This window comes from Papaver somniferum, chromosome 1 (genome assembly GCF_003573695.1).
Source record: "Papaver somniferum cultivar HN1 chromosome 1, ASM357369v1, whole genome shotgun sequence".
In the NCBI taxonomy this organism is placed as follows: Eukaryota; Viridiplantae; Streptophyta; class Magnoliopsida; order Ranunculales; family Papaveraceae; genus Papaver; species Papaver somniferum.
In genome coordinates, this window is record NC_039358.1 from 131,076,769 (window position 1) to 131,098,092 (window position 21,324).

General features: G+C 36.6%; 2 protein-coding genes across 2 annotated transcripts; both read right to left on the reverse strand.

Annotated features, from left to right (window-relative positions):
- Positions 1–4,239: 4,239 nt before the first annotated feature.
- Positions 4,240–10,091, reverse strand: LOC113300753 (pentatricopeptide repeat-containing protein At3g59040-like). The gene is made up of 7 exons (XM_026549862.1): positions 9,864–10,091; positions 8,651–8,963; positions 7,857–8,147; positions 6,837–7,085; positions 5,921–6,045; positions 5,368–5,466; positions 4,240–5,059 (listed from the first exon to the last, which is right to left on the reverse strand). The coding sequence occupies exons 1-7, from the start codon at positions 9,911–9,913 to the stop codon at positions 4,471–4,473; spliced, it is 1,716 nt and encodes a 571-aa protein (XP_026405647.1). The 5' UTR covers positions 9,914–10,091; the 3' UTR covers positions 4,240–4,470.
- A 2,209-nt stretch (positions 10,092–12,300) lies between these two features.
- Positions 12,301–17,687, reverse strand: LOC113300769 (probable polyamine oxidase 2). The gene is made up of 10 exons (XM_026549863.1): positions 17,265–17,687; positions 16,497–16,606; positions 16,248–16,336; positions 16,028–16,141; positions 15,323–15,410; positions 15,032–15,117; positions 14,811–14,913; positions 14,224–14,321; positions 13,684–14,113; positions 12,301–13,027 (listed from the first exon to the last, which is right to left on the reverse strand). The coding sequence occupies exons 1-10, from the start codon at positions 17,299–17,301 to the stop codon at positions 12,725–12,727; spliced, it is 1,458 nt and encodes a 485-aa protein (XP_026405648.1). The 5' UTR covers positions 17,302–17,687; the 3' UTR covers positions 12,301–12,724.
- Positions 17,688–21,324: the final 3,637 nt, after the last annotated feature.

Sequence of the window (21,324 nt, forward strand, 5' to 3'; positions counted from 1 at the left end):
TGAAACCTCTGATTTATAAGAATAATTATAATCCCATTCAGCAGTCAACGCCATCTTCTAACCTTCAATCTTCGTCAAAAAAGCCGCTGAGATATGTATAAAATCTCCATTAACAATGATCATAAATAAAAGGTATCTACTTTCAAATATAACTGACAAAGTTTTCAGTGAAATAGAACTCATCCCCCTAACTCGTTGCCTATCATTCGAAAAGAGGTTAAGCTCCACCATTTTAATGGCAGTCCTTTTATCTTAATCCATTTGGTTTTCTGATAAAAATAATCTACAAAGTTGATTCGTTGGTGGATAGTATTCCATTTCTTAGACTTTGATGTATCCAAACCATCATTGTTTGATGAGCTTTGATGTAGAGAGTCATTCTTGTTAATCTCCAGTGAAGTCTTGAGGTCACAACATCCTTCAAAGAATCAATTAGTGTAATCCAGCATGATCCATTTTCCTCATTAGGAAAGCAAATAATGAATTTCTTTCCCTCTCCTAAATCTTGAGAAGCGCGTATATTCTTCTTCTTCATTGTTCTAGATTTGCGCCAAATAGACATCTTCACCAAGCTTTTCCAACCATTTACTTTTGTTTGAATTTCCCATAGTAGCTTATTTTAGTGTCACTAAGATCCAAGAAACCATTTTAAAATCAAAAGTGGACCAAGATATAATCCACCACTTCCTCTTTCAGTAATCTTCATCACCTTGATAGAATTAAAATAATCTACGTCTAAAGAAAAGGACTTTCTCTCCAGTTGAATAAGTTTCCTCAATGGAGAGTTAGATTCATCTCCCATACAAACGCTACTTTCATACTTCATTCTATCTTCTACTGTAAATGGGGTCTCTAATGCTTTTCGCATTCAATCTCTTCTCTGTTTTGATCTACCAGTTATCATAAGAACCCTAAAAAGAAAAGTGAAAAGACGATAAAAACTTAACAAATGACGAATAGAAAAAATTTTACTAATCAATAAATCTCGGCCCCAAGGGGAAGGATAAAAAATCCGTCCTTGTACAACAAAAAAGTTCAAATTAGCACACGCACAAAGTGAATTGAATCCTAAGATCCGATTTAATATGATTATTTCTTTTCAACAAATAACTTTTATTAAAAAAAAACAATTACTTGATGGTGTGTTGGTGGCACATGAGCTTACTGACTCAAGTATACGAAGTGGAAAACCAGGATTGTTGTGTAAAGTTGATTTTGAAAAAATCTTTAATCATGTGAATTGGTATTTTCTGGATGAAATGTTTTTACTTATCGGATTTAAAGCAAATTGGAGAAGCGGGATAAGATGTTGTGTGGAATATGTCAGGTTTTTTGTGCTCTAAAATGGCTCTGCAATAGGTTATTTCAAAAATAGAAAGGGTACTAGACAGGGAGATCCCTTGTCAACCTTTTTATTCTTATAGAGGTGAAGCACTCTATGTTGGATCAGTAAAGCTCAAACTGAGGGTTTGCTATCTGGATTTCGGGCTTCTAATGGTGGTATTATTATTAGTCATCTGCAATTTGTAGATGACACTCTTATATTTCTTGATATAGATATTCAACTTGTGAAGAAGTTGAGGTTATTATTACTCTTACTTGAATATCTTAGGGTTTTTAACTCAATTTTCTTCCTTATTGGGTTGTTGTACTGGCTGTAAGCTGAATTTTGAGGTTATTATGAAGTAGGATTCCTTATTCCTAAGAGTACTTAATGCAGCTATGCTGGCTGAATTTGATCGGTTGCTTAGAGAATTAAATAATTATATACGAACTTCTAAGTTGGAAGATGTGAAAGAATGGTTTCCAAACAACAAGAAGGTTTTTTTCTGTCAAATCCACCTATAAGTCTATAATTGTTTAAGTACTCTCAAACTCCAATATTGAGGTACGGATGTTTTTAAATTTATTTGCAAGCAAAAGTATCCACCTAAGGTGGATTTCTTCATGTGGACTTTGGCTCATAAGTATTTACCTACAAGAGATCTACTAAGAAGAAGAGGTATTGTTGTTGATCAAAACTGTCTTTTTATTCACATGATGAAACAACAGACTATCTCTTGCTGCATCGTAGTTTTGCTAGAAAGATTTGGTCTTATTTTGAAGAAAAATCGTGTTGGCATTTCACTATGAACTCTGATATTCTCTCCATGACAGACTCAACTTCAAATCTGGAATCTCATACCTGCAGTAATTATGTGGTGCATTGGTGCGAAAGATCAAGAGCTTTTAATAATAAGGAGAGTAATGATGTGGCAGTGAGGAATAAAACTATTTATCAACTCTTCTTGGTGTTTGGTGGTTTAAGGAGGTTGAATATAGTTCTTATAACGACTTAATGGTCAGTTGGCCTAATTTTTTCGACATTCATTAAGTTTGGAGGTTTTCTTGTAACTTTCTTTGCTTATTTTTTCCTGTACGTACGGTTGTTTCAGCCTCTTATACACTCTCCTTTTGTTCTCTAAAATTCTTCTTTGCCGGTCAAAAAAAAAGAAGAAAACCATGAGGATCTGCACACTGTATAAAGAGTACCACGATAGCTAAATAGACAACAATTTGTACTATAATTTTTCATATATCCGGTACATATTAACAAAGCAGTCACTAGCGGTAACTAGCTCGATATAAATAAGAGTAACTAGTATAGTAATTTAAAACAACCTGATAGTAGAAGCGAGAGTTCCTGTGTACTACCACCATGGTTAAGTTATACACACCACAAAACGTCGACCTTGGGATCATTCAAGCAATTTGTGTTCCAAATGACACGACGTGGGCCTGGCTGACAATATACACCAGACCACGCAGGTGGGCAGCTAGCAGAAGATCTTTCACGTGATTAATTTCTTAATTTCAAACTCCACGCAGCGGGTTAGTTAGCTTAAAACCCATAAATTGACGACGCCCTGTTAGCGTCGTTAATGAAGTAATTAGAGGAAGAGGAAGAGGAAGAGGAGGTCAATATTGTTTTCGCTTTTGTGGCCATTTGAAATGATGATGACGACGGCGAAGAAAACTTGGATGATGAAAATGAAGACATATTGTTTTCATTGGTAAAATTGCCAGCATCTCTGTGATCTTCTTCAACTATTGTATCTAACATCTTTGGAGTTCGGCGTCGCATTACGCTTACAAATTGTGGTGGTGCGACTTCCATAACAAACCTTCCAACTCTTGAAGTTGCCATTACTTAAAATCTTAAAAGAGATTCGATCAAAAGAAAACTAAATAATCTAAGAAGATATCCGGAGAAAAGAGGAGGGTATGGATTGGTCGGATAAGGAAAAAACTAACAATTGGACATGCCATTTTATAGTGCAAATGGGGGCATGTTGTGGCATGCATAGATTCATTTACAAGTCTCAATCGTCGTGGAAATTATTGCTTTTTAACCGCAAGTGCATGCCCCTCTTACTTATTTTTTGAGTGAGACATAAATTGGCATTAGTCGTAGGTCCATGTATCGATACGTGTCAGTCTTTGGATAAGAAAAAGAATAGTTTGGTGATAAGGTGGCCTAAATTGATTAGCAGCGAGATAAGAAATTGGTTTATTGACGTAAGATGGACATTGACACTACCGGCCCTCATATGTGATCTCATAAAGTGTGCACTTGTTGCTTTGTCTAGGATGGCCGGTGGGCGTGGGTCTTTCCGTTGTGGGCACAGCCTGTGGTTCAATCTGACTCAACATGAGAAACTTTACCAGGTCTAGACAATTACTTGTAAAATGATGGTAAAGGTATCCGGAACTGAGCTCATACATGGATGCATGATACTTGCCCAATGCTACCCTTGAGCTCCTCTGTCTCCTCTGCAGGCTGTAGCTAATCTCATTGATCATGGATTTATGATACTGGACACCATTAACTCTAGCAACCCTTTATCGAAACCGGAACTGAGATGAGATCTCTCAAAAACATTTCACATCCAAGTATATGAGGGCTTGGAAGTTGACAAAGGATGGCAAAATTCCCTCTTGGTTAATTTATTATGTTGACGAAGGATACGAGTACACTTATTTATTCTGTAGGGAGTAGTCCAAATAAAGCATCAAAAACTACAACCAGTTTGTTAGCAGCAAATACTTCATCTTTGGTTAATTTCACAGTAAACCACATAGGAAGATTGCATTTGAAATGCCGGAAAATCAAAAAGTGTAAACTGGAACTGACAACAGGTCTAGTCTAAATAAAAACAAAAAGACTCTTTTTCCTTTTTCCATCTAGAGCATGGTTGGTTATCACCAGGAACAAAGAAATCAAATAAGACAGTCCTTTGGAACAATGTCAATGGTAGCCTATAAATTTAAAAATTAACGAATTACATGAAGCTGTTCTACATATTCTTTCCTATAATACAAAACTTGCAAATCATACAACATCCAAATTTGCATTATTTTACAGTTACAGAATTTGTGCAGTATTACCATAATGGCGATCAAGTCGGTTTGTTTTATGGGAACAAGAAGCTAAGACATCACTACCTCAGTCTCAGTCTTAGTCTCATCCCCATCCTCGTCATCCTCATCCTCATCCTCATCCTCCTCTTCATCTTCATCTTCATCTTCATCTTCATCGTCGTCATCTTCATCGTCGCGGTCTACGTAATTGGAGGATCCACTAAGAGTTTGTTTATCGAAGTCATGGTCGGCAAGGCCTGTAAGCTCGTTTGCTTCCCTCTGTTCGTCCGTCGTTTTTGCCAAAGACATGAGGATGTTTTTCGCTTTCTGATCAGGGGGGAATCCAGAAGATCCCATTTCTTTAAACCAGTATACAGCACTTCCGAAATCCATGTTCTTGCCATGAGCATCCATTATAATTGTGAAGATTGTCTGGTTAGGTTTTATGTTGTGTAATCGCATCTCTTCGTATTTTTCCATCATCTTGTCTAGATTACTAATCCTTGCATATCCTTTTATTAAAGTTCCATAAGTCACAACATTTGGTGCAAAGCCATCTTGTCGCAGTCTCTTAAAGAAGTTCTCAGCACCTTCCATGTCAGACGCATTCACATATGCAGATAACATTGTTGCATAAGAACAGAGATCAGGAGTGCACCTACACAATACAAATAGCAACTAATACTTGAGAAAGCTAAATTGTCGATTTAAAGACCGTAACTCAGAAATGTTATGGACTGGCACCAGAATCCTTATTCAAAAAACACCACTACGACTCATGCTAAAATGAATGTCAAGATTATGTTTTGCTTCCTAATGATTGTGTACATATGGTACAAGAATCCAGTATTCCTCGAGCAACATTGATGCTAGCCGATTTTACGCATACGGTTCTATCTGAGACATAAAAATGACATGCTTCTGTAATATTTCAAATTATTAAGGAGGGAGGGAAAGGGTTCGTACCTGTCTCTCCTCATGCTCTTGAACACAGTCCGGGCTTCTTCCACCATTCCCGATAGTGCAAAAGCATCAAGCAAAATATTGTAAGCTTTGCGAGTTGGCCTGTTAGAAAGAAAAGAAAAAATAAGTAGGAAGCTCAGTATACCATAATTGTATGATGTTCTCCTGTCTAACTGTTATGAAGTCATATACATGTTGTTAGCTGATTACCTTCTTACTTATAGCTAGGTTCGGTTAGTTTTTTGAAATACTTACCCTACCGCGAAGATGAGTCGGTTCAGTGAGTCAAAATTACTAAATTAGAAAATAAAGATCAGTCCAGTTAGTGATTAACAATATTCTTGTCAGGGTCTTACATACAACTCAACTAGTGCAGTTTCCATTATGGCGTTATTAACATAAGTCGAAACAGATCCGAAGATATTTGTGTTCTCTGAGAAAATAAAACGTTATGTGAAGCATATATTAACACAAGCTAAGATCATTGTGAAACCATTTACGAATCTAATGCCGGGTTCCAACATAAATATAATTATACATGCAAGTTGCAGCGCACCTTACACCAGCATCAAGCATCTCCTCGAAAACGGCCAAAGCTTCTTCATCCCTTCTGGCCTTGCCGTAAGCACTAATCAGCAACGTGTAGCTCACAACATCAGGTTTAAGACCAGCTCGTTGCATCTAAACAAGCAAATTATTCTTCAGATTTTAGTATCCCCGTATTCAACAAATACCAAACATATCATATTTTAATGCATGATTAAGGACTTGCGCTGCGATTTAGTCAGTATATCCAGAAAAAGAAAGTCAAGAGATGAATGTGAGAAGAAGATTAGCTAAATTCCCATATACTATGGTGTAGATCTATTAATGTTAAATCCACAAGAATAGAAAACAAAAATACTGTATCGTGACTGGGCTGAACTACAGACTAGTGAATATGAATCTCACTATTAACACTTGCGACCAACTTGTAAGTGGTTTGCGGTAAGCATAAGTCCACATTAAAGCATGAAAATATATTACCACAGTTATTAGTGATTGCTACTATTATAGCAAAACATATTAGTGGTCTCAGGTTTCTATAATTCTTTAAGAGTTTGTTGTCTTTTATATAAGAGTAAACTAGTTAAAATAAATCTAAGTAATTTCTTCTTGTTCTTTCTTGATTAACTTCTGATTGTCCCTAAAAGTCACACCACGAACTCTGTATTCGCTAAAAAGTAAGGAAAGAAATGGAAAAGAGAAAATGAACTCTAAAGATTCTATATGAGAAACCCCCTATGAGGAGTAATTCTTATATGGTATCAGTTTTGAGCATATATGTGACAGTTTCGTACTTTTACACGTAAGGTATCCCAATCTCATAGAAGATAGAATACGTCTACCCGCAAAAAACTGGGTAAGGTCAACAAATCTCAAAGGTTAACAATAATGTGTGGATCCCTAGTACTTGAAATAATTTGTAGTACCTGATCATAGATTTTTGAAGCCTCCTTATAATTGATCTCGAAGGACATCAGGCTGTTATAAGTAATCGTAGATTGGGGGACCCCTTTCTCAGCCATCTTTGCAAATAACTGGCGAGCTTTTTCATAATTTCCAGCTTTCTTATACATGTAAATCATCATATGGAACATTTTCTGATCTGGCTTTAAAGGTGATACCTCATCGTTTAACAGGGTCTCGAAGATAGATTCAGCTTCCTTGAACTTGTCCCCCTGGAATGTGCCCACATTGAAAGTTTTATGAGTTATAAAGCAAATCTGAGGATTAAATTATTTCTAGCAAATCGATGGAGCTGCCAACTCCCTATACTTGGGCGATTCAGGATAATGTGCATAACCTCTTTTCAAAAATATAGATGCCAAAAAGAAGCAATCAGAAAACAAAAGAAAGGAACAGCAAAAATATAATGGGACATGTTAGGCGTATAGGGAGTTAAAATAAATATAACATGCTATGCTATGTCTCCAAAATGCATTTGTAACAGGTTCATTTTCCTGTTTGATGTTCAAGCCCATATGTTCAGACAAAGTCTAACTGAAAGCTGCTATAGAGACTGCAGTCGACCAACCATCAAGGAAATTGAAGACGAGACCTTGACTTCGACATTGGAAATATGCTCCCAAGATTACAATAGGCAGAAGCAATCAAAACCTACTGATTCTATTAATATTCAGTTAGGTCAGGATGTATGCATTTGGGATCTACATAATCCAGGCATGAGTAAGCAACCTAGAAACTCAAAATCAACCACAGAAAATTTTAAGTCAACTAGCTATTGATCACTGGTATCACAATAAACCAAACAAAGTACGAGTAAACCAGAGTTTAAGTCCACCAAACTCAGATTTACAAATCCTAAGGAAGAAAAGGAAAGAAATATTACTTCACTCCATACACTCCCCGGACTAGATCAAACATTCATGTCGTTCCTATAATACTAGAAAAAGACATTTCAAGGTGGGATATAAGTCAGAACAAGTTACCCCAACAAATATCTTTAGTATTATCTGATAAGTTACAGCTGACGGTTCAGGGCCTGAAGTCTGCATCCTTCGAAATACAGCTTCAGCCTTATTGTATTGGCCTCCTTTTCCATATGCTTCCATCAGAGCTGTTTGGGATATCACATTTGGAGGGTATCCATTCTTGTTCATGTAGCTTAATACCCTCTCCGCCCTGTTGAAATCACCTAGCTTTCCATAAGCCGTAACAAGCATCAAAAAATCCATCTCATTGAAGTTCCACCAGTGTTGAGTCCTGAGCCACTCAAGAATCTATAAATGAATACAAACAAAGTACACCATCAATATAACAGATTACCGAGATATATTTAACATGTTGGTAAGGTCTGGGTCGGAAAGAAAAGGTTTCAGTCTACATGCATGAAACTGAACACTAAATGAACAAACCACATTGACATTATTTACAGAAAATTGACTCCCATAAAGATGGGAAACTTCTCACATTTTTAATAGAAGGCAAAATGGCTCTGTGGAGACATTCTAGAATAAAATAATGCAAAATTAAGATAAATGGGAACCCTAACAAGTCGATTAATCAACTTCAAGCGAGTCTCCTAATTGTATAATATGCTTGGCATCAAATGAGAAATAACAGCTGAGTTAAGCTTCAAACTAGTCGAATTACTTCTTTAACAAACCATGTGAGATCCTTCCATATTTGAAAACATGTTCAAGAAGGTGATTTAATTTTCTAAAACTAGTGAAGAAAATGGAAAGAACAAATTTGATGTGCCACAAGTGTTTCGTTCGAATACCTCGCTGACTAGGTTCCATTTCTTAATCTGCTTAAATCTCACCAAGGAGCCCAGTACAAGGTCCTTTGGAAGACCTTGGTTTTTCATCCTTTGGATTCTAAGGATCGCAACTGCAGATCCCTCCTCTTCAATTTCTGTCATCAATTTCCTCCAATTCTTCTGATCTACTTCATCAGCTGCATCTTTGAAAACTTCTACTTTTTTTCTCCTTTGCATAAACTTTCTTGGTGCTAACATACCAAGACAAACAACCTCTCCTCTTCGATGGATTTTTACCGTGGGAACATATGAACTTTGGAAGATCTTTGCTTCGCTGAAAAGGAACAAGAGACCAATGGTTAAATTACAAATATGACAAAATGAACTTAAAATAGTATTGCATGTTTTCACAAGAAACCAAGTAGTCAAGTGGAGTATCCCTATAAACAAACGGGGAGACTCTTATTTGTTTGTCATTGATAGTTGATATGTCTAATAACTTCAACTAATTATCCAATAGATGAACTTTCAATGGTTTCGCTCCCATGACAATTTGGACTGCTTACACCTAGTTTTGTTGAAATAGAAAGATTGAAATACAACAACTAACACTGACCTACCGCTATCACTTGACTAAACAAGAAGTTTGTTGAAATTACTATAAGATGGTTCCAAAGCAAGTATGTATTAGTGCTTATGAATTTGCATTTGTAGCAAAACAAGCATATGGTAACATGATATAAACTATGTTGAGAGAAGGGCATAAGCCCCAACAGTGACTTCCAACTCTATGTATTATGGGGGTGAGATTTCAAAGCCAAACCTGGACTTCCAAAACTGTTCAAGATGATTGAATTACAGTGGGTTTTGGTGGAAATTTAAAAAACTCTAATGTTATCATTCACTCAGACTCATTACTGGAACCTCCTTTCCTTCCAAAGTTTCAGTGATGTAAAATGATCTAATTTCTGGAAAGTAAATTCATGAGAAATTCTCTAAGCATTAATCAAACACTAGAAGTGCATGTTCATTGAAAACAGAAAAATCAAAAAAGTAAACTTAATCTTATCCTTAAATTTGAAGGAATTAATGGAAAAGAAACCCCAGTTCGCAACAATCAAACACTAATAAAGCAAACACTGTTAGCAAGAGACAAATACTTTTCATATAGAGAGATACAAGAAACAAATTAGAGAATTTGAACACTGAAAACAGGTGGTGGTGTAATAGTTACCTCAAATTAGACGAAAAGGAGAGGAAAGAAAGTGATTGAATTGCTTCCATTTTTGAGACGAAGCAAAATTTCTGAGCTGATAAGGCAGAGACAGAGCTGTTTTTCTCCCCAATTTCTTCTCAAGTCGATGCCTTATCAGCTTCAACAGAGCAGAAGCTCCAAAACCCAAAACCTCTTGTTAAATGGACAGTATCTGCCTATCCGTTCATTGAAACACAAATTACTTTCGGTAACTGAGAAAATCCATACTTTATAATAAAAAAAAAAAAAAGAAAAAACAACAAGTTTACTCTCTACACAGTACCCCTCTCAAACGTAGCGAACTGGTAAGGTGCGTGCCATGGGTTAGGACCAAGTAGATGCCCAGGGGCTAGGGCACAAGGGGGCAATTTTGGGGTGAGTATTAGATGGTCGGATGGCCGCGACGCTATGGCAAAACCGATAAGCAGTCGAGTCCCAATCGGAGGGTAGTCAACCTCCAACGGCTCATTCTCTATCGCAATAAAAATGTGAATTTCAAACACAAAATTTACACCACAATTTTTACCCAAATTCTCTTTTGTCTTTTCTTTCGAAATAATCCGAATGACAAAATTTGAATCCCAATTTGACTTAGCTACCCAATTTGATTTTTCGGGAGTGACAGTTATAAAGAAATAGGTAAAATCAAAGAAGTCTACGAGTTTTGGATAGCCAAATCAAACCTCCAACAAAAAGGCAAAAAGAAGTTCAAGGCAAAGAAGAAGATAAACAAAGGAAACTCCATTCATGAGCGCATTGGTGGGAAGTTTTGTGAAATGAAGAAGATAAACAAGATGAAGAACATTGTCCTTGATTTTTATTTTTAAAGTCTTCATTATAAGTTATGAATGTCTAGTTTATATCTTACAAGCAGAGTACATGCGATGCACGTCTTCGGTTCACTTTTTTTTTATTGGAGATACTGACCCGAAAATTTTAATTTCTATCCCCAAGATCCAATGTTAGTGTTTATGTATTATGTGGGTTTCTCATATTATAAATTTTTATGATCATTAATGGGTCATGGATGAACGGTGAAGATAGTGAGAACTACAGAAAAAGGCGATGAAGAACAGAAGCAGTACGGTTTCAATTTTAGGTCCTTATACATGTTTATTATTTCAACTACACCTGTAAAATAACTGACATATCTAACAGAAGCCCTTTTAGTTTGATGGATGAGATATAATAACAGATGACATTTGATGGCTGCCGTGAATAGTTCACACCGAAATAATTTTCGGAATTTTCGGTCCTTATACATGTTTATGAAAGAGACACTGATATAAATTAAAATTCGAAAATTAGATAATGAAACTTAATGAAAGATGCAATAGTTTATATCTTAATAATATCTTAAAATTAAACTTAACTTAATTGAGATTTCATAATAACTTTAAAAATAGTTTATATCTTAATAATATATTTAAATTAAACTTAACTTAAATGATTCGTAATAACTTTAAATCTTGATTAAATGCATCATACAAATGTTAATCTAGCTGCATCATATTTGGGCAACACTCTCATGATTTGATAACAATTATCGAATTAAAAATCTTTTCCCACTTTGTTGCGCCATTCAGCCCCACACATTTGCTCCACATCAAATTCGTTTTGACCATTTGCTCGGTGTTGATTGCCTTGAATAAGCGCAGAAACAAACAAGTTCACATCCTTATTTATTACTTGGAAGTGATGACTCAAAGAATTTGCATCTCGATTATTGAGGTTCAATGTTTCTTCTTGAAATCTCTGAAATATGTTTTGCCATACAGTATGTTGTTGTTGTTGTACACCATTGATATGCTTTTATGTAACAAGAACATAATTCCTGCAAATGCATTCATCTTCAGCTAAGGTAAATTTGCGATCGTGAACTGACATGCGAACTGACATATTGAACTCGTAGAGTGAAAGAATGAAGATTGAAGAAATAGTGTGAGATGAAATAAAATTGGAATTTGGTATTTATAGCCTGATAAATTGAAAACAATTGGACGGAATACACTAGGCGATGGAATCTACACTGCTGGCGAGCGGCTCTTGAGCGTTTGATATAGTGTCAACCGATCGGTCGAGACTCGACCTGGCCTGGCTAAGTGACAAATTCTCCACTTAGCCAGGTTAGTTTGTTGGTTTGCCAGCTCCACAGTGGGTGCAAAACTGACAAACCAGGCCTAACATAGGGAAAGGACCGACAGAGAAGAGCGACGACATCTGCTGATCCTCGCATTCGTGGTTAATTAAATAATACACTTCGAGGTTCTATTTTTATTTTTGGAAGGTGATCACCTCAACTGCCACATAAGGGCATCATACTTACTGACCATACTACCAGGGATTATCCTTCATCAAGAGCAGTAGGAATAAAGATCAAAGATATGATCCCAAAGTACTTAGCAAGATCAAAATATTGAACATAATGCATAGGTTCTATAAAGTTGTCCAAATGATTAAAAAAAATGTTTTACAATTATATAATGCCTCTCTCCGCCTAAATAACAAGCAAACTAGATGGTGTCTAGAAGTTTTTTGTACCCCTAACTGCCTTCTTCCTTCATAAAAAAAGCTTCAGCAAGAGACATAAGAATCTTCATTCTATGAAAAGGGGAATTTAATCCTCCCCAATAATCATAAGTAAAAAGTAAAATGTTCTTTTTTCCAAACTACCACTAGGCTAAGTAAAAAGTAAAATGTTCTTGCTACAGGCTCAAAGTTCTCGTGGATATACACATCATACCTGATGCTAAAAAATATTCCAGACATCATAAAATTGAGTTTTATTATGGTTTGACCCACCATGTTAACATATATTACCAAGGAAGGACTGAAGTGCTCTACAGTCGAGAAATCTGGATTGGAACGTGCGTCTCCTTGGCCATGACAGAGTTGAATATATCCAACTCCCCATACCTTTCAAGGACACGCATCCTACATTCCTCAGCTGCCATCTGCCCAGTTGAGAATGCCCCATGCACAGTCCCTGGATAGCTTGCACTCGTCGCCTCTCCAGCAAAGAACATGTTGTCGACTGGAATCCTAAGTCGTTCATACAGATCATGGGGTTTACCTACTGTATCATAGCTGTAGGATCCAAGTGAATTGACGTCTGTCCCCCAGTGAGAAACAAGATGCTGAATCTGCAATTAGGCACAAGGAGAAAAAGTGGAGATGAGAAAACAGAAGATTAGTTGGTGAAACTGCATATAGACAAAATATATAACCATGTATTAACCTCATAATTCTTTAACCAGCGCAGAAAAAAGATCAAGTAGCAAAATTGCAAACAAGAAAGAAGTTAAAAGGTAAAACAGAAAAAGAAATAGGTCGCTTGGAAGTAGAAAAGTAGAACTAACGAATCAACAAATGAAAGGAGTAGATAGGTTAGAGCAAAAAGGGAAATCTACAAATGTTTTTGCCCCACTTATAAGCCTTTTTAGAAATTATAAAAAATAAATCCAAGGATAAGCATGTGAATATAACAATCAACATCCCCTCAAAGAAGAAGAAAACAATCATCTGTATGACCATTTAAAAGTTAACAATTTGCATAGGACCTAACAGTCTAGGACTGCTTTACCTCACACATGAGCGCAGGTTGGGAACTAAAACTAAGATGCAGGCCCTAGATCCACAAATAGTAGGCCTCAAAGGAGAACATGTAAATACAGCTAAAATGGCGCTCTACATGCAGAGTGCGATCATGAGAAGGTGAATACATGTCTTTCAACATCCAGTTCAATTTTAATCAAAGAAAAGAAACAGCTGTACATATATTCAGGTCAGATAAACTTACCGGTTCAGAAGCATCAGGAAGAATCTTCTTCAGTTGGAGAAATGCAAAATTAGCAGCAGCCTCATCAGACATCTTATCAATATCATGGGCCAGCCTTCCAGCAGGCATATAAACAAGAACAGGATGGCCTGTTGCCTTATGAAGATTTAAGAAGTAACTGCATCCATATGAAGTCGGTGCAACTACTCCTAAGAACTCCACGTTCGGCCAGAAAACGCTGCCAAAGTGCAAAGCTATCTTGTTCTCAGTCCCAACCCCAAGCTCAGCGATGGCTTCTTCTTTCCAATCCGGTAACCTAGGCTCAAACTCTATACGCTTAGCTTTCAAAACACCAAGCGGAACAGCAATTACAACCGCATCTGCTGCAAATGTTTTCCCATCCTCAACCATGACTTTAACTCCATAATTGCGCCGAACAATTTTTGTAACGCTGTGACAGAGACAAAATAACGGTAAGCATAAGTTACCAAGTGAAAGCCCTAGGTCGGTTGTACACCCACCATGTAAGCAGATGAAAGGAACTGATTAACTAGGTTGTACCTGTGCCCTAGGCGGATGTGGAGACCTTTTGCAAGAGTGTTGATAACTGGGAGATAACCCCGAACCATAAGCCCATGACCACCAGAAAGTAGTTCTTCCTATAATGTATGTCAGCTAACAGTTTAGTTTGCAACTTCATACCCATATCAATTTGTCAATCATCCTTTTGACAAGGACTAACAGCCACTCTATGGAAGATGTAAGAACATATTATTGCAATCTCACTTAATTTGGCTTCATTAAAAGAGTCAAGTTCAGTCAAAAGTAGGTAATATTATCCATATATGTAATAATATGATAGCGGTATTATCGTGTTCCATTATCATATAAAATACTAGACGCCTTTACATATTGATTTGATTGTGGAACTGGAAATGATAGTAGTGTTATCTTAATTCCTTCACACCAAAGACATATGTTACATAGGACTACCTAACTGCAATCTAACTGCATTTTAAGAGTCGATCTGTCTTGAGTATGCATTCATTTAAAAGAATGGTGTGCCTCTAAGAAGTCAAACAGAAAGTGATATGGACTATAAAGATGAAATTTGCAAAATATGGTGATAATGTGATATAAATACATGCCTGATCCCAGCACTTAAGCGAGATGGTGTCTGCATCCGCAGCAAACCAGCCTTCCATTCTGCACAAGTACCACTGCAGAACCTTGTGAGCGAGCCCTTCTTGCCTGCACCATGCTCATGTTTCAGAATACTAGATAATTCGAATACACGAATAATTAAGAAGAAAAAAAGACTGCACGGCACTACAATTATACTAATATAGGTACTACTGTATAAACAAACCTTAGGTCTGGCCGCCTTTCCAACACAATAGCAAATGCCTGCATGATGGACATATCATCCCTGAATTCATCACGTACTTTCTCTGACTGGAATCACAAACATACACAATCTGTAAGTATCAAAAAGAGATAGCAGAATTCCACCACCCTTCCAACCTGGTCAGTCAGCAACACTCTCATATGAGAGAGTTGCACTAGCCAAGTAATGAAGATAAGCATCCAATAATCATATTGGTAAAACATTAGGAGACACAGTTAAATCATTAGCTCAAAAAGAAGATGGAAGCCATGCCTCTTTCAAAATGTCCTCGAAAACTATCCCGACTTTAGTGACAAGTTCTTGAGGAACTTGATTTCCTTCAGTATCATAGAGAGCATAGCTGCAAAAGAAAGAAATATAAGTACCACGAGAACCAACAAGACACCCTCATATTTTCACTAAAATGTAATGGCTAATAGCCTGATAGGCTGATAGTATTTAAAGTGAAGAAGTTTTCTGAAGAAGAATATTTTGTAGTCAAGAAGTATAGCATTAACTGCGCCAATAAAATGTTCTGAATCGAAAAGGTATGGAGTAACTAAAATTGATTAAATCAGCAGTCTCTTGGTCTTAGTTCCTCAAACAAAAACATATATACAATTGAACATCTCCCCTAAAAAAGACAAAGATCAATAAGATTGCAAGCGAAGCAAGGTTTTAATATGACAACAGGTTTTCATTAACCCCACCTCTTTGGAGGAGAGCATAAGACAGATGAATTTTTCAACCCATAAAATTAGTGAAGTAGACTTTTGTTTTTTAAATGGTCAATCAAAAATATGCCTCAAACATGTAGAAACTCATCTAGTGCTTTAAGAGAGAATCTCCGGGGTAAGTAACTGGAGAGATCACATGTCGTTTCAGGTTGACACATGTTATCTACCCGGGAAAAAAGTCATGTAAAAGTTAATAATCTAAACAAACATTATACTTGGGAAATAATAATAATAAAAATACCTTTCTAGGTCATGATCATACAATACAGAATTGTCACCACTAGTTCGGTACAGGGGTAATCCCATTCTAGAGATCAAACTTGCCAAGGGATTCTCTTTGCAGACACCATGCAACCTGAAGCATGATGCAAACAAATTAAATAATTAATATAGCTTACATGTAAACTAAAAACCAAAGCATCAGGGTCACTGACACAGAAGTGAGAAATAGAAAAGCATACCATGATGCTCCCATGTCAACAGGAAAACCAAATGAATAGTCAGTGTAGACACGGCCACCAAGCCTATCCCGCGATTCCAACAGGACAACCTGAGAACATGTGATCAGGACCATCAGGCTAAGCAAAAATAGACCCACAACATTAAACATTTGTAGGTGTATCTAGATGTAACCAACTGGCGCAATGTGAAGTGACAAAAACACTGAGAATAACGAACCATATAATCTTATCCGCAGAAGCCCTACATACCTGAATGGAGGCATCATGAAGAGCGCGAGCAGCTGAAATACCGGCAAAACCACCACCTATGACAATGACGGAACGAGTAAACTGTTTTCTCTCAAGTGAAAAGAAAGAACCTACAAAAAGATAGGATTCAGGTCATATTAATCGATTGATACATGAATGGTTCATGGTTAGATATTAAGGAGCACGCAACTTATAAACTGAACCCATAGGTTCAATTCCAGAACGATACCATCTATATTGTGGCAAGGTCTTGTTAATAACTACTCTAGAAATGAAATTGTAGATTCAAGTCCAGTCAAAACTCTTCAATCAAGTCTCACCCGTGGATTACAGAGATACAAGAATCAGGCAATCAGCATAACAATATGTTCATCTCTTTAGGAACAAAAACATGGTATTCAAATTTCAAATATCATCAATACCCAGCAAAAATTTATTTGAGGTTAGAACCAGATCAAATTCACCTCAAACATTACTTTTACCTCCCAACACCGACTCGGTTAATCTGCCTAAAATCAAGATCTAAAGTCTAGTTTGACGTATCCAAATAAAACAATATAATATCCTCAATGAAACAACACTTTTTTCCAAATGTAACACGACCATTTTTATGCATGTTATTCAGATGAATATATTTCGTATCTATGTACTTATATTATCCAAATTGGGTAAGATGCAACTAAAAATCAAACAAAAGTAAAGCAAAAAAAATCAATTAATCTTTCACCAAAAATTAATTTAAAAAAAAATAGAGAAAAAAGATCAAACCTTTTTTTAAATGATTACTCTGATTCTGTGACTCCATATTGTTTTGATGATGATAACGATACGATATTACTATAATTTAACCTAGGATTCAAGGGTTTTTCAAATAATTGAGGAGAATAATGAAGAACAAAAATCAACAGACAAGTTATAAAATGACTTGAATTCGTTGATATCCCCAGATTTATGAACCAGCTCATACGTATAAACAACAATTATGTACGATCAATAATCTCAGAGACTCAATTCGATTCAGCTCCAGTTCATAAAAAAACTGACCTCTCCCACAAAAAAAATCAGAACAGATACAGATTCAGGAAAGATATTTATTGGAATTGTGTTGTAGGGGTTTTTGTCGTATTAGGATATGTTGCAGAAAGAAGCAGAAGAAGAACGTATAGAGCTCTCAAGGTACTTTCTTCCGATTTTATGTGGACTCCTTTTTATAACAATAAAATAATACAGCTTTATTTAACTGGAGTGGCCGTCCAGTTTTATAAGTCTAGGAGGACATCCAGATGATTAATTCGTCCTTTTCGTAGTTGAAAAGGAAACGGAGTTTATAAGAGGTCAGTACAACTTTCATGACTTATTAGTAACGTGGGTGAGTTTCCAAGAGACAAGTTTGATGGTTACAGACTAACCGCCGGTCTTACATCGAACCTATGCTTATTAGTCACCTACTTTAGAAGTGGGTCAAAAATAGTATACTTTTTCTGATAGCGTGTGAGATCTGATTACTTGATCCTATCCGTTGAATTTTGTGAATCTTTTTCGTGAAATCTAGTGGTGTAAGGAAGGAACAGATATTATTCGGCTTCACGTCATTGGGCCACCACTAATGGGACCGATGCCATGATACAGTTGAAACTGACCATCCCTAGCAAATACGATTTGCTTTTCATATCCCCTAACCAACTCTCTCGTCTCGTGGGAGATTAGTAGGTGCATCTATCCTATCATTAACCAAAATTTGTTCAGACAGTCCTTCAAAAATTCAAACAGAGAAACAAAATTAACCATACATCACGAAATTAACCATAGTTTTGTGAACCAACCATGTGAAACATATTATAGGGGCTCCTAGAAAAAGTTTTGAGGGCTCACAAAATGATAAAATATGGGTTTCCAAATAGTTACCAACAAAGCCCTTTATCCAACTATTTTATGTGTTGGCTAAAATGTCCTTATGAATTATTTGATTTATACTTAGTTTCTGAAAATCAAAATATCAAGATAAGTGAAGGAAGAAGAAAAAGTTTGAGAAAAACCTAAAAAAATTAGGTTTTCTCAATCCAAATGAGTGGCTCTAGTAAGATTAGTGAGGTAGGTGAATCCTCATCTACCAAATCAAACAAAAATCCTTTTAACTCTTATAGATAATCAAGAATTTCTAACCCAACCACAACCTCAAGCTATACATGAAGAATATGAACACTATTATGAATTTGAAGACCCCAAAGAAGATGAATATCAATAACCAAATGCTTTACGGAGCGAGGTATACCTCTAACTTAACTCCAGTAACAATTTTTTTGCTTTTAATCACATGAAGTACGTAGAAAGTTGGGGTTTTTTGTTTTTTGAAAACCCCCAAATCTGAAACGTAAGTAACATACGGTTTGGATAAATTATCGACCAAACCGAATGACAATATACGGTCTGGAATATTTAAACTTCCAAACCGTAACGGACAACACGGTTTGGAAAATTCACATTTCCAAACCGTAGAATATTTTGAACCCAGAAGGTACGGTCGGAAAGGATGAACTCCAAACCGTAGATACGTACGATTGTCTTGCGCACCGTAGTTGCATGAATGCATTTAATGATATTCATGCATTTAATGATATTCATGCATATACAGTTTGGAAAGTAACAGAAAGAGCTACGTCTTGGAAAAAGAACCGTACGCTATCACAGGGGGACTTACGGTTTGTAAATCCGCACCGTATGTTCGTCTGCGGTTTGCTTTCCAAACTTTGTGTGTATGTTTTCAGATGCATGTTTTGTTAATCCTTTGTAATATTTTTCATATTTATAGATCGATCTTCAACCTGAACCAGTGGAAGATCAACCTGAACCAATGGAAGATCAACCTGCAGCTATGGATATTTTGTCTGAAGATACAAGTTCTCATTATGCTAACAACTTTGAATGGGAAGATATAAAGGATGCAAAGAAGTGGGCTCGAGAACAAGGGTTGAAGAAGATGTGTATCATAGTCCAAAATAAACAAGTTAAAAAATACAGCTTTCAAATGGTTTGCGAGTCTAGTGGAAAATACGAGAGTCATCAAAGAAAAGGTTATGAGTATCAACCAAAGACCTCGAGGAAAAAGAAAGTTACTCATACAAAAAAGACCGGGTGTCCTTTTAAACTTCAATTTAATTTCAACCAAGAAAAGAATGTGAGGTATATGAGCGAAGTTAAATCGGGTTATCATAACCATCCTATCCCGAAGAGTTTGATTAATCATCCTTATCCGGTAAGGCTCAAACCCGAAGAAAAGAAGCTAGTAAAAGTGTTGACTAAAAAACGAACAAGGCCTATTGATATTCTAGCTAGTGTGAAGGTATTAAATGAAAATAACACATCTATCTTGTCTACCATCTACAATAAAAGAGAAAAAATTAGGAGAGAGGAATGGGAAGATAGACTACTTATGCAACAACTATTGTATTTAGCGGAAAAGGCGAACTACTCGGTAGCCTATGACGTAAATGAGAAAAAGGAGGTGATACATCTTTTCATTGCTCATCCGGAATTCGTAAGGTTAGCGAGATGTTTCCATCAAATACTTTTCATGGATTGCACCTATAAAACGAATAAGTACAATATGCCGATGTTGAACTTTGTGGGGCAAACATCTACAAAGGCGCCATTTAGTGTCGGTTTTTGTTTATTGAGAGACGAGACAAAGGAGAGTTATTTGTGGGCATTAGGAAAGGTAAAGTTATTGTACCAAGAAGTTTATACTCCTAAGGTATTGATCACGGATAAGGAGCAACCATTGATGTGGGCGATAGAACGTGTTTTTCCCGACGGACATCATCATCTTTGCACGTTTCATTTATGGAACAATGTGCAAACTAATTGCAAGAATATGATTCAACAACCAAGGAAAACCGTTATGGAGATGATTAAGAAACTCCCGTTCGATAAACAACAAGAAGCCAAAAATAAATTTGTTGAAGATGACAAAGTAGCCGCGGTTAAATGGGCTAGGTTCCAAGAAGAGTGGGACAAGTTTACATGGTCGACCACGGAAGGAATGTATTTTGTAAAGGAGCGTATTGTATTTGAAAGTCGGAGAAGCTACCCGGAGGTGATAGCATATTTGAAGAATGAAATATTGGATCCTCATAAGGAAAAATTCGTTAGTGCATGGGTAAACAAGCATAAACATTATGACAACCAAGCCACAAGCACGGTGGAGTCATCTCACTTTCGATTCAACAGGAGGCTAAATGGGTGCGATGGTGGTTTTGTTGTGATTTTTCAAGCTATGGATGAGTACTTTAAGCGTGATCTCAATAGAGTTAATGAGGATTTTGAGTTTAATCGATCTAGATCGGATACTACTTATCCGGATAATCATTGGCTCCGAGGAATTAATCTCTATGTATCGCATTGGGCGATTAAGAGATTATGAAGGAAGTGAACGCTTTGAAGAAATTTATTCCAAGGGATTGTATTTGTCCCAACATGTCGTCATTGGGCCTTCCATGTAAGCATATTATAGCTAAGTACTCACCAAAGGTTATCCCAATCCAAGACATCGATCCATTTTGGAGACAACTTAGCTTCGATGATCCGTTACCCAATGAAGGTTTTGGAGAAGTGTTTTGCGACACCGAGGCGCACAAAAAACTATTTGAAAAGTATGCTTCATTGTATCCGGCTCAAAGACAACTTTGGTTGTATGAGTTGCGGAAATTCAACCGCCCTCACACGTCAAATTATATTCTTGAACCAACCAAGGGGAAGGGTAAGGGTAGGCCTCCATCTCAACAAACAAAGAAAGAATGGAGGGAAGAATCCAAGAGAGTGGTTCAAGAAG

What these genes read in the sequence shown, in the direction of transcription:
- LOC113300753 (XM_026549862.1), bottom strand. Translation starts at nt 9,913, where the DNA reads ATGGAAGCAATTCAATCACTTTCTTTCCTCTCCTTTTCGTCTAATTTG. An exon ending in AATGGAACCTAGTCAGCGAG is followed by an intron (nt 8,148 to 8,650) that starts GTATTCGAACGA and finishes ATTCATTTATAG; the next exon opens with ATTCTTGAGTGGCTCAGGAC. An exon ending in CTTCAAAAATCTATGATCAG is followed by an intron (nt 6,046 to 6,836) that starts GTACTACAAATT and finishes TTGCTTGTTTAG; the next exon opens with ATGCAACGAGCTGGTCTTAA.
- LOC113300769 (XM_026549863.1), bottom strand. Translation starts at nt 17,301, where the DNA reads ATGGAGTCACAGAATCAGAGTAATCATTTAAAAAAAG. An exon ending in GAGTAATCATTTAAAAAAAG is followed by an intron (nt 16,607 to 17,264) that starts GTTTGATCTTTT and finishes ATCTTTTTGTAG; the next exon opens with GTTCTTTCTTTTCACTTGAG. An exon ending in GTTGACATGGGAGCATCATG is followed by an intron (nt 16,142 to 16,247) that starts GTATGCTTTTCT and finishes ATCATGCTTCAG; the next exon opens with GTTGCATGGTGTCTGCAAAG.